The 13,310-nt window shown below is 34.3% G+C and overlaps 1 protein-coding gene across 2 annotated transcripts in view; it reads right to left on the bottom strand.

The window, feature by feature from the left end:
* CTNNA3 (catenin alpha 3) overlaps nt 1-13,310 on the bottom strand; it is a 1,457,807-nt gene that overhangs the window by 1,097,924 nt on the left and 346,573 nt on the right. For both annotated transcript variants that reach the window (XM_054690496.1, XM_054690495.1), the window contains exon 6: nt 7,944-8,207. In XM_054690496.1, the coding sequence (XP_054546471.1) occupies nt 7,944-8,207 (264 nt within the window). The remainder of the gene's footprint in view (nt 1-7,943; nt 8,208-13,310) is intronic.

The following is a 13,310-nucleotide window of genomic DNA, read 5'->3' as shown; positions in this document are numbered from 1 at the left end:
TTCTTATTAATTGTATGTATAGCAATAAGAAGAGAGAACCAAACTTGAAGCTAGAGAATCTTCTTGATTTGGAAGTTTTATTTTTTTTTAATTAATAAATTTTATTTTTATATTCCCCATACAATTGCAATCCCCCCATTCTGACCCCAATCCCTCCCCTCCCGCCCCCCACCACCCAAAAAGTGTCTCTGGTTCATAGTTTTTGTTGATTTTGATTTTTACTTTCTTATAGTTATTCATTTTCCTGGTCCCTTATTTAAGTATTCTAGATTCCTGCTATGAGTGAGACCATCCGGTATTTTTCTTTTTCTTTTTGGCTTATTTCACTGAGCATGATCCCTTCCAGCGCCATCCATGTTGCTGCAAATTGCATGTGTTTATCTTTTTTGAATGCTGAGTAATATTCCATGGTATATATGTACCACATCTTCTTGATCCAGTCATCTATTTTTGGGCATTTGGGCTGTTTCCAAAGCTTAGCTATTTTAAATAGTGCTGCTATAAACATAGGGGTGTGGGTGTTCTTTGGAATTGATGTTTCTGTGTTCTTTGGGTAAATACCTAGGAGTGGAATTGCTGGATCCTGTGGAAGCTCTATGTTTAGTAGGTCCAGAAATCTCCACACAGCTCTCCATAGTGGTTGGACCAGTTTGCACTCCCACCAACAGTGCAGAAGAGTTCCTTTTTCCCCACAACCTCGCCAACATTTGTTGTTGCTAGTTTTTTTAATATGTGTCATTCTCACTGGTGTAAGATGGTATCTCATGGTAGTTTTGATTTGCATTTCCCTGATTGCAAGTGATGTTGAACATTTTTTCATATGCCTGTTGGCCATTAGCATTTCCTCTTCAGAGAAGTTTCTTTTTAGCTCCTCTGTCCATTTCTTGACTGGATTATTTTCTTTGTTGTTGTTGAGTCTCATCAGCTCTTTGCAGATTTTTGTGATCAGTCCTTTATCATTAGTGTTGTGTGCAAAAATTTTCTCCCAGTTGGTGGGGTTTCTCTTTGTTTTTGTTATTGTCTCTTTTGCTGTGCAGAAGCTCTTTAATTTGATGTAGTCCCAGCTGTTGATCTTTGCCTTCACTATCACTGCTTTGGGTGAAGTGTCTGTAAAGATGTCTTTGATTAATAACTACTATGAACAGTTATATGGAAACAAGTTCAACAATCTAGAGGAGATGGACAAATTCCTACAACTCTACAATCACCCAAAGCTAGATAAAGAAGAAATAGAACACCTAAACAGACCAATTACAATTAGTGAAATTGAAATGGTAATCAAAAACCTCCCCAAAAACAAAAGCCCAGGACCTGATGGATTTACAAATGAATTCTACCAAACATTCAGAGACGAATTGGTGCCTATCCTTCACAAACTCTTCCAAAAAATTGAGAAGGAAGGTATAATACCTAACACGTTCTATGAAGCCAACATTACACTAATACCAAAACCGAACAAGGACAACACAAAAAAAGAAAACTATAGGCCAATCTCTCTAATGAACACTGATGCAAAAATCCTCAATAAAATTTTAGCTATCAGAATCCAACAGTGTATCCATAAGGTAATTCACCACGACCAAGTAGGATTCATTCCAGAGACACAAGGATGGTTTAACATCCAAAAATCAATCAACGTTATCCAACACATCAACAAAAATAAATATAAAAACCATATGATAATATCAATAGATGCTGAGAAAGCTTTTGACAAAGTGCAACACCCATTCATGATAAAAGCCCTTGAAATTCTTGGGATACAAGGAATGTACCTCAACATCATAAAGGCCATATATGACAAGCCAACAGCCAGTATCATTCTCAATGGTGAAAAGCTGAAAGCAATTCCATTAAGATCTGGAACAAGACAAGGATGTCCACTTTCACCACTGCTTTTCAATATAATACTGGAAGTCCTAGCCAGAGCAATAAGACAAGAGAAAGACATCCAAGGAATCCAAATAGGAAAAGAAGAAGTCAAACTATCACTCTTTGCAGATGATATGATAATATACATAGAGAACCCCAAAAACTCCACAGAAAAACTAATTCAACTCATCAATCAGTTCAGTAAAGTGGCAGGATACAAAATCAACACGCAAAAGTCAGTAGCCTTCCTATATACAAACAATAAATCTGAAGAAGAAGAAATCAAAAAAACCATCCCTTTTATTATTGAAACAAAAAAAATCAAATATTTGGGAATAAATCTAACAAAAGAGGTAAAGGACCTATACAAAGAAAACTATAAAACACTGTTAAAAGAAATAGAAGAAGACACAAAGAAATGGAAAGACATCCCCTGCTCATGGATTGGGAGAATAAACATTATTAAAATGGCCATCCTACCAAAAGCAATCTACAGATTCAATGCTATTCCAATCAAAATTTCAATGTCATTCTTCAAAGAAATAGAACAATTATTGATGAAATTCATATGGAATCACAAAAAACCCCGAATAGCCAAAGCTCTCCTGAAAAAAAAAGAAGGGAATGGAGGCATCACACTCCCAGACTTCAAACTCTACTACAAAGCCATAATCATCAAAACTGCATGGTATTGGAACAAGAACAGACATACAGACCAATGGAATTGAATAGAAAATCCAGAAATAAACCCACAGGTTTATGGTCAACTAATATTTGACAAAGGAGCAAAGACTATGCATTGGAGCAAAGAAAGTTTGTTCAATAAATGGTGCTGGGAAAACTGGGTCGCTACATGTGAAAGAATGAAGCTTGACCACTACCTCACACCATATACAAAAATCAACTCAAAATGGATTAAAGAACTAGACATAAGACCTGAAACCATAAAATACATAGAAGGAAATATAGGCGAAACACTACGTGATTTGATTTGGAAGTTTTTAATCAACATTCTTTAAGGAAAAGTTATGGAAATGGTAAATTGCTTAATTTTAGTTACTTGTGTTATACATACATATGTATTTGTGTTCAAACGAATCCCCTAATACTTACTGCAAAAAAATTGAATATTTAGATGGCAATAATTTATTTTTTACTGTTTCCCTTGTTTCATATATTTTTCTTCACCCAACTTTGTTCATCTTCTTATTGAGAATATGATGCCACCATTCTTCCAAATATAGGTGCATTTGAAAACAGTCTTCTTGGGTCACTTCCCCTTTCTTACCCTTTACAATCACTATACTTATCAATTCATCCATCTTCAGATCTATTCTTTCCCTTTCCATTTCAACCTTTCTAGGTTTAGTCCTCATTATCTCTTACCAGAAATATTACAAAAGTCTCCTGATTCTTCTCACAGAGATTCATCTAACCCTGAAAGTAATCTTCACACCACAGTTGACAAACCTCACATCAATTTGATTTTATCTCTTCCCTACTCAAACATTACTCACTAAGTGAAGTCTAAATTTCTCAGTTTGGGATACAGTATAGTTGCTCCAAATTGGTTTTCAGGCTAGATCAGCTATCATTCAATTGCTATGGAGACTAAAATACAGTATTTAGGAACATGATCTGGGAATTCTTATTCCATTACTACAGAAAAAGAGCATTATTAAACCTCTCTTTAAAGGAAGAAAATATCAAAATAGTATTTTAAGGCAAATCACTTAGACCTAAAAGTACATTTCCCTCTGCCCCATACATGTACTGTGGGATATACTAATTGCTGCTAATAAAGTTGAATTTATAAGCTCTTGAACTAAACAAAGTACATTGATTACTGTTCAATAAAATTGACATAACTGGCCCAAATATGACTTAACTTCCATTCAGTTCTTCTATTTGTCTTTAATGGTATATTCATGTGTGCAGATTTCTGCCAGTCCTATAAAAATATAAGAAATCACCAAATTAAAGTGTCACCAAAGGTGTCCCACATGGGCTGGACTCCTGATAAAGATATAGCACAGCAGGCATTCCGATGGAACAATATATTCAAAATGCTCAACAATAAAAACTGCCAGCCAAGAATATTAAATCCTACAAGACTTTCTTTCAGATACAAGAGGGAAATAAAAGTCTTCCAAGACAAACAAAAAGTGGAAAGAGTTTGCAAACATTAGATCACCCCAACAAGAAATGTTGAGAGGAGCACAACTACCTAAATCAAAACAAAGAAAACCAACAAAAAAATTTAACGATAAAATAAGAGTCAGAAAACTAAAGAAAATGGCAGTATCAAATGCTCATATATCAATAATCTCTCTAAATATAAATGGACTGAACTCATCGATCAAAAGACACATAGAGGTTGGTTGGATTAGAAAACGAAAACCAACCTTCTGTTGTCTCCAGTAATACACCTGAGTTCCAAAGTTAAACATAAGTTTAAAGTAAATAGCTGGGGCCTCCTTGGTGGTGCAAGGGTTAAAGACAGCACTATCAAGCTATCGCCAGCCACTGCAGCACAAGTTCGATTCCCTGCTGGCCAGAGAGCAACCCACATGGCACAGCAGACATCTCCTGCCTTGCCAGCTGCTCCTCTCAGCAATGTATTTCAGTAGATCTACCTGTTCTATCCCCCTCTTTGTTTCTGGTGAATCCTCTCAACCCCCATACCTCTGGCCTGTACCCCAGTTCTTTTATGCATAATCTTTAAAAGAATAATAAAGGATCATGCATCATTATCAAATTCATGCATCATTATCAAATTCAGGGATGCAAGGATGGTCCAACATATGCAAATCAATTAATGCATTACCATAGAAACAAGCAAAGAAAAAAATCATCTAATATTAGATGTGGTGGTGGAATTTCATGACATTCAGCTTCAATTCATTATAAAAACTTAGTAAAATGGGGATAGACATAACATACTTCAACACAATAAAGGCCATAGATGCTAACCCCACAGGTAGCATCAATTCAATGATAAGAAAAAGAAAAATTTTCCTCTATTATCAAGTACACCATAAGTATATCACCGCTCCCCACTTTTTTCAACACATAGTATTGAAACACATAGTATTGGAGACCCTTTTGCAATTAGGCAAAAGAAAGATATCAAAGGAGCCCAAAAGGAAAAAAAAAAGTGACTATCACTATTTACAAAGGACATGATGATATACATTAAAAACATCAAAGACTCCACTAAAAACCCATCACAAACAAAAATCAGTAAAATGGCCAGTTACAAAACCTGCATACAAAAGTCTGCTTAATGCCTGCATTCAAATAATGATCTAGAAGCGAAAGAAATTTTTAAAAATCCCATTTACAGTAGTATCAAAAAGTCAAAAAGTACTACATACCTAGGTATTAACCTAACAAGTGAGGTGAAAACCTAATTCAATGAAAAATATAAAACACTGCTAAAAGAAATAGTAGATAAAAGTTAATAGAAAAAATGCCCATATTCATGGATTGGAAGAATGAACATTGTTAAAATGTCCATCTTACCCAAAGTAAAATATACTTTCAATGTAATCTCTCTCAAAGTTTCAATGGAATTAAAAAAAAAAAAAGCAAACATGTTGAAATGTATATGGAATCACAAAAGACCCCAAATGGTGAAAGCATTCTTGACAAGAAACGAGGAATGGAGGTATTATGTTCCCAGGGTTCAACCTATACTAAATGCTACAACCAAAACAGTATGGTATTAGAATGAAAACAGACACAAGCCACTAGAATAGAATCAAGGGTCCAGAAACAATCCCACTTTTACATAACAGTTTATGACAAAGGAATCTACATTTTTCAAAATTATAACTCTTAGTAAAAGGCAGCATATCTTGGCAGTTCCAGGAAACCTAAACTAAGGCAAGATATCTAGTGAGAGAAGAGGTTATTTTTTTTTTCTATTTGTACTTCCTGATCATAGAAATATCTAAGTGATGTGCTGTGCAAACAAGTTTCTGAAAGTTTCCCTCACTCTAAATGCATGGTTTAGTTAAAAGTTAGGTAAAGTACATTTTACCCAAGTACATAGATTACTACTTACAGAAAAATCAGGGGTAAGGGAAAAATGTTCTTCTCTCCAAAATCACAAAATGACATGTAGCATTTCTATATACCGTCTCTCCTTCCTACATTTATCCATTGATATCCACCTAGCATTTACTATATACAACGGAATTTTCTAGGTATCGGTGATACAACACCTAAATATATTGATGATATATAAATAAAAATGTTTTAAAAGGAAAACATGTATGACAGCTCTTTGAAAAGGAGGAAATACTGCATATATCTCCTTTGTTACATCATCTTTATTACAAGAGGATCTGGGTAATTCTTGTGGACCATAATGAACTACTGTTTTTTCCCTCCTCCTAAGAGAAAATATGACTTAATGGACTTAAGATTTCAATGTAATTTTCATTGCAAACTTTCTTCCTTGAAGACATTTTCAACATTTTGTTAATGTACAATTTGAATTTTTTCAAACCTCATTCAGTCACAAGTACAGAAGGAGCACCCTGAAATTTATATTAGTCTTTGCAGTAAATCTATCAATTTAGCCTATACAGTGTTCCAATTCAATTTCTATATTCTCCATTAATATATCTCAAGCTTCACATCCACAACCAGTCATGGACCAGAACAAAAGATTTAACAAAGCTTCAGCATGGTATTTGTTGAGTAAGCACTCTGATGCATTTCCACACTATAAACATTTAATGAGATTTACTCCCAACAGAGTATTTACTACAATTTATTTCATAGTATTATATTTGCAGAAGCAAGATAGAGTAAAGGTTATTTTGGATCCTTTACCAATACAGCACCATGTAAATAAATAAAAATGCAAACATTTAATTTACAAAATCATTTTAGATGGCTAAATGCTCAATAAATCCTATTTTATCTCATTCAGACATTCTCAGTAGCTATTTGAAGCTCTAACATAAAAAATGTATAAAATCCATGCATTTTTACTAGTTTAGGTACCCCTACCTTTGACTGGAACTGAATTTTTTTTACTACGGTATTAGGATTTTAGGGAAATATTTTTTGTTCAGAAACGAGTCTACCACATATCTTGAAAGGGAACACAAATTAACTATGCCTATACCCACTTTCATTAAAGCTAAATACTCTCTTTCTCTCTCTCTCTCTCTCTCTCTCTCTCTCTCTCTCTCTCTCTCTCTCTCTCTCTCTCTCTCTCTCTCTCTCTCTCTCCAACCACTACAATTTCTTGCATGTACGAGTCACTTACAACAAAATGGGAAGTCCCAGAGGAGGAACAATTTGGGAATCCTCTGTAGTTCCTTTAAAGAACCAACTTTCAGAGAGTCACACCTCTGGTTTAAAACCCTACAATGGTTTTTTACTTTTACTTTTTTGGTTTTTTACTTTTACTTTCTACTGAAGTAAAAGTCAGAGTCCTTAAAAGCCCATCCTATCTTCCATAAACTGGCCCCATTGGATCTCTGACCTGAGATCCTACTACTCATCCCTTCACTCTCTGCATGCAAGCATTCTGGTGTCTGTGCTGTCACTTTAGCACAGGACTTAGCTTCAAGTCTCTTCTAGATCACCATCTATCCAATTCTGTAGCTTCCTTCAAGCATTTGATAACACCTTAGTGTAACATCCTTTACTTATCTACAAAAAATCTAAAAATCTACTATGAATGATTTCTGCATATTCCCCAGCTAGAATGTAAAATTCACAAAATCAGTAACTGATTATATCTCAAGGACAAATACTATTGTATTTTAGGAGTGAATGAATCCAACATTTCTTAAATTTATCTGTGTAAAGTCAAGTCATAATTTCCACTTAATCAACAATCCCAATGTAAATTCATTTCTTTTCTTGGCAAACATGTAAAGGAATCAGAATTCTACCGATATCAATCAGTGGAAGACACAAGATGATGACAGAGACCGATCAAATAACTCCATTTTTACTCGTACTTCAAATTCTAAAGCATGAACCTGAAAACCCGTTCCTTTTCATGTCAGGGCAGCAAATCACATCTTATTTTCTTCTCTACTTACCTCAAGCTCATCAAGGGCACTTCCAAGGGTTGCCGCCTCAGGTTCTGGTGGGGTGAGTGAATTCTGGATGCCTTGTGAAGCATTTGAAATTACATTGAGGGCATTCTGAATTTCTTCACATACTGTGTTCTTGCTGGCTTTGAGAGAAGCAACATCAGAATGTTCCAAACAAGCTGAACAAATTGAATGCAAGAGGGGGGAGTTTTCCTTCAGTGAGGCCCGGGCTCCTGCGATTTCATCCCTCTGATTTGGGGATTTTAAGTCCTAAGGAGGGAGATAAAAAGAATGGTTGTGAATATGTTATGGTAGAAAGACCTATACAATGAAACTCCATCTTTTTCACAATATAAATGAAAAGATAATAGACACTAAGAAGTCAGCTATAAATTAAAACCAGGAGAATCAATTATTTCTACACTCCTTCAGAATCAGTTAAAAGTTCTATAACAGAAAAGCTGAACCAATTAGCAAATAAAGGTCACACTGATGCAGATGTTCAATAACTGAGTAGATCTTACATTTGTCATTCATAACAAAATACTCTGGCATTCACATTATTAAGTATATTACAAGAGAGCTTGAATTTACAAGGATGCTATTTACTTATTTCCACAGATGTTGATGATTGCATTTAACCTTTTCATTAAAACTAAACCAAATGAGTTAATAATACTAAATTGTACCACCTACCATTCAGTGATTTTCCACTCTCTCATAAAGACTTACTAATAAATTAATCCTGGATATTTCTTTGACATTTTTCAAACAAATAGTTATTGAGCACTTAGCATATGCTGGACCTTGTGTTAGATGCTGAGTGTACAGATGTGAACAGCCCTACAAGGACCTTGTTCTCCTAAAGCTTATGTTCACGTTTGAGGGGGAAGGGACAGATAGACAAAAATAAGCTAATTAAACAAATACACAGGTGAAAAAACAAAATGAAATGTCACAAAGATTGATTTGAGAGGGGAAAATTGCTTTAGCTTGAATAGTCAGAGGAGGTATTTCTGCAGAGATGACATTTACAGTAAATGTAAATGAAAAATATTCCAAACAGTGGGAAGATAGAGAATAATAAATACTATATAAGTGACAGCTGATCAAAGCTACCATAAAATGTGAAAAATCCTGGCTAGCACAACCTTACCCAAGTGATGAAAGTTAACATCACCAATGATGTCACAGGGTATCATGCACCCCTTGATAAAGTGTGAGAAGAGCACTTCACTCTGTGGTATTCCTTACAAAAACTCACAAACCCAAACTAAAAGGAGAAAAATAACAAACAAAACCAGAATTGGGAACATGATACCTGGGCAATATCTCAAGACAGTGAAGGTCACAAAAAACAAGAAGATTGATAAGCTATCAAAGGAGAATGTGAGACATGCAAAGTAGTATTCTGGACAGGATCTTGGAACAGAAGAAGACATTTATGGAAAAAAAGGTAAAATCAAAATAGAGTCTAGAGTTTAACTAGTGAGACTACATCAATGTTAGTTCACTGTGGCAAATATAAGATATTAACAGTGAAGGAAAGAAGGAGAAGGCATGGGAAACTGTACTATCTTTGCAACTTTTCTATAGAAAGTGAAGTCTAAAATTATTAATGTAAATAAAATGTTTGTTTTAAAGGAAACTAATTCAAGGGACTTTAATATTATTCATCCCATAGATATCTCATAGAAGCCTTATAAAAACTCATGATATTGTTGTCCATTTAAAGATGAGAAAACCCGAGGTTAGAGGCACAAAGTATCTTAACCAAGTGACAGATATAGACAGTGGCATTTGTTGTATTGTAACCCAACAGTGTGGCTGGTAAGCCATGGAGTCCAATAACTATGATACACTTTTTCCTTCACAACAAAGACGTCCCTGATTTGCTATACACCGATGAGGACTTGTATTTTTATGACCTAAAGTTCATAAAGCAATTCTCTAAAATATCTTACTGATCATCGCAATACCTTTTTATGCAGCAAAGCTGTTATTAGCCCTTTTTAACTAAATAGACATTTAGCATAAAGAGATTAAGAGACTGATAAAGGAATTAAGATGTAAACTCAAGCCTTCTGATTGCAAATCCCATGCTTTTTCACAAAACTGCTACCTCCAGATAATGTTGCCTGTGGTTAATAAATGGCTGCAATACTATATTTTTAGTTCCTTCCTTTCTGGAAATAAAGGCTGCCTGCTACTTCATGCAGGCTTTAAGAAGGATTAACTTCTTTTCAAGATGAAGGGAAGACAGAAGTAGCTATCAAGCCACTGTTCATACTCACTAATTACCCAAGAAAACACTTTGTGGTTTTCTTGGCTTGTTATGATTTTCCCTGATATTCCTGGTCTGGGTTCTAGTTTCAACACTGTTATTAGCACTATGAACTGGGTAAGTCTTCTACTCTTCAATGTCTGTTTTTCCATCTGTTGAAATGATAATGACATACTGCCAACTCTCACAAGATAAAGTAGCACATCAGAAATGGAATAAACCTGAAAATTATAGTAGAAAATTATAGAAAGTATGCAGAAGTATTTTATTCCTTAAATTTATCAAACTTGGTGTACTGTTTTTGTTCTGTGGTGGTCTTAATGATTTTCATATCCACCAAAATTATATAGTACTACATTTGTCTCAGTGTGACTTAGAGGATAATTTAACATTTCAAAAATATGCACAACTCCTCAGGGGAATAATAAGTATAAATATAAAGAAAGAGCTTACAAAAATTTTCTGCATGTTAATGTATAATCAAGACTTATTAATAATTCCATCTGAAATAAATCATACATTATACTTCTTTACTTAGAATAGCAGGGTCAGCATTCAGGTAGTTTCTTAGTTTCTGTAAAGCAAAAGTATGAACATATATTATTACAAAGAAGACTAAAGTTAAAAAATGTTTCTTTTACTGTAATAGTGTCTAACTATATCTGACTGTAAATTGTGGTAACTTTAATGGCATACTTTGGAATTGTAAACATTCAAATATATTTTGGTTTTTGAGCCTATGCTTTGTTATCTCTGCCCAAGGCAATTAAAGAATACTTAATGAGCACTGATAACTCAAATAGCAAACCAAAACAAAGCTTGTGATAAAGGACAGCTTCAGTAAATATAACAAAAATAATATTAGGGCAACTGATAAGGAGAAGAACAGCAGGTTATGGATTTTGGGTAGTGGGAAATTGAAAAGGCAAGGTCATTTCTCCTAAAGGACATTTGAAAAGGATATAGATTTATTTATAAGTATCAATTAATATTAAATAATAGACTATATAGATAAAGGGGAAAGTAATGAACTCCATCCTTCTGAGCAAAAGGTTATGGTGATATTTGTATTTGTTTTATTTTCTTTTAACCAATGATACCATGGGTTTGAAGGTCCACAGTTTGTCTATTTATCTCAAAATTTTAAACACAGTCCAAATAGGTATTAAATGGTAGAGTCAATTAGTGATTTCCCTGGAAGAAGAAATAAGAATTCCCTTCCTTCGGGACTTATTTAGTATCTTTCTCAAAATGCTCAGAATAAAATGCTCACATGAAATTTCCTATTTAAGGAGACATAAACGTTTCCAGCTGATGAAGAAGCACACAGATGGGATTTTAAAAGACCTTAGAAGTCTGTGAAAGTGGGTAGAGAAGCAACATATGAGTCTTAGCCCTGGCAAGAGAACAAAACATATTTAGGAATTTTAAAGATCACAGAATATAAAAATGGAGGGCTGTAAGCTATCAGTTAATTCAATCATTCAACAATATTGATGAGCCGTTATTATAGATACATCAGGCATTGTGCTAAATGTTAGGGAAATCAAGATAGACAATGTATATAGATTAGTCAGGAAAACAAATTTACATGGGAGTTAGTCATACAACAGAGGAAAGCCCCTCAACTTGAGGGTATCAAAGAAAATTTATCAGAGGAGGTGGATCTTAAACAACATGTATAAGTTAAATCTATGAATAATGCAAGACAAAGTAACTAGAAAACACATGCTTGGGGTATAAGAGGGCAAGGTCCAAGCACACCACTCTAGGTGGCTCTAAAAAAGTCGAGAATCTGAGCAGAAATGATGAATCGCATTGGAAAGGAACAGATGCCTCACGTACCATGCTAAAGAACTGTGTGAGCAATAGCTCAAGTGTGTATTTTCAAAGATTTCCCAAACAGTGGCCTTTTGTATAGATTAGAAAAAAACGAAACTGTCGTCAGGGAGACCAGGCAATAACTTAGGCAAGAGACAAGGAGCGCCAGATACAAAACATGACTGCTAAAATATGGCGGGTAAAATGTTTAGGGGTAAAAATGGCAAGACTTTGACATTTACATGGGGGAGAGCCCCTTGCTCTCTTATATCTCAAGATAATTTAGAAGAAGCTGGAAAACTGGCACATCAACTGTACAGATCGTGATGCATTCACTAAGGTACAGAATCCTGAATGAATAATGTGCACAGAAAAGAAGGTGAAGTACTTTTTATTATCTGCCCAATGTGACATAAATGAAAATATACTATGCACTGATCTAGAATTCACAAGCTTATAGTTGGGAGATAAAGTCACATATTTGAAAGATACAGGGCCTTTACCATGGACAAATGCCACAAGAAGAAACTGAAGTCATTATTGTTTGAGGCTCTAAACCTAATCTTATGTGTCAGCCTAAAAGTCCAAGTATATTGTACATCACCAAATGCTTATCAGAAAATACTAAACTCTCAAAAAAAAGAAAAAAAGAAAAACCAAAATCATAGCCTAGAATTTTAAATACAGTTCAAATAGGTGACCATACCTTACAAAAAGAGAAGGAATTTTTTTTTTTTTTTTTTAAGAAAAAGCACTTTCCAAAGACAGGATGTCTTCCATATCAAGGAGCTGAAAATACAGGGTTTGTTCTCCTTGAAAAAGGAAATTTATATTGGAGGATACATGATTTTAAAAATCTAGAAATAATAAATATATTCGAAAACTTGTTAATGTGCTTTTTAACTATGTCTAGAAATAATAGATGTAGTAGATTATCTTCAGGTTTGAGTAAAATAATTTGAAAATATACCTGTTCAGATTGCTTGTCTCATCAATATATTTCCATGACCGCAGTACTGATTTAATTATTTTTGTGTCCTGTTACCTAGTAGTATATGGTTCATACTAGGAAAAATAAATGTTTTCAAGGAAATAAATTAATGAAATAGAGGAAGTTAAGCTCAGAAGGGTAAGAAATGCTACAGGATTATTTCAAGAAATCAAATTTGTGGAAATTGCAACCCAGAAAGTTGGGGCAAATATATGCATGACCATGATACAGTAAAAGTAAAATTAAACTATACGTGAAACAGCTGTAGATAGGGTGA

This window comes from Talpa occidentalis, unplaced genomic scaffold (assembly GCF_014898055.3).
Source record: "Talpa occidentalis isolate TD23 unplaced genomic scaffold, MPIMG_talOcc4v2.1 talOcc4.8, whole genome shotgun sequence".
Lineage (NCBI taxonomy): Eukaryota > Metazoa > Chordata > Mammalia > Eulipotyphla > Talpidae > Talpa > Talpa occidentalis.
This window is presented reverse-complemented; position numbering and strand designations above follow the sequence as displayed.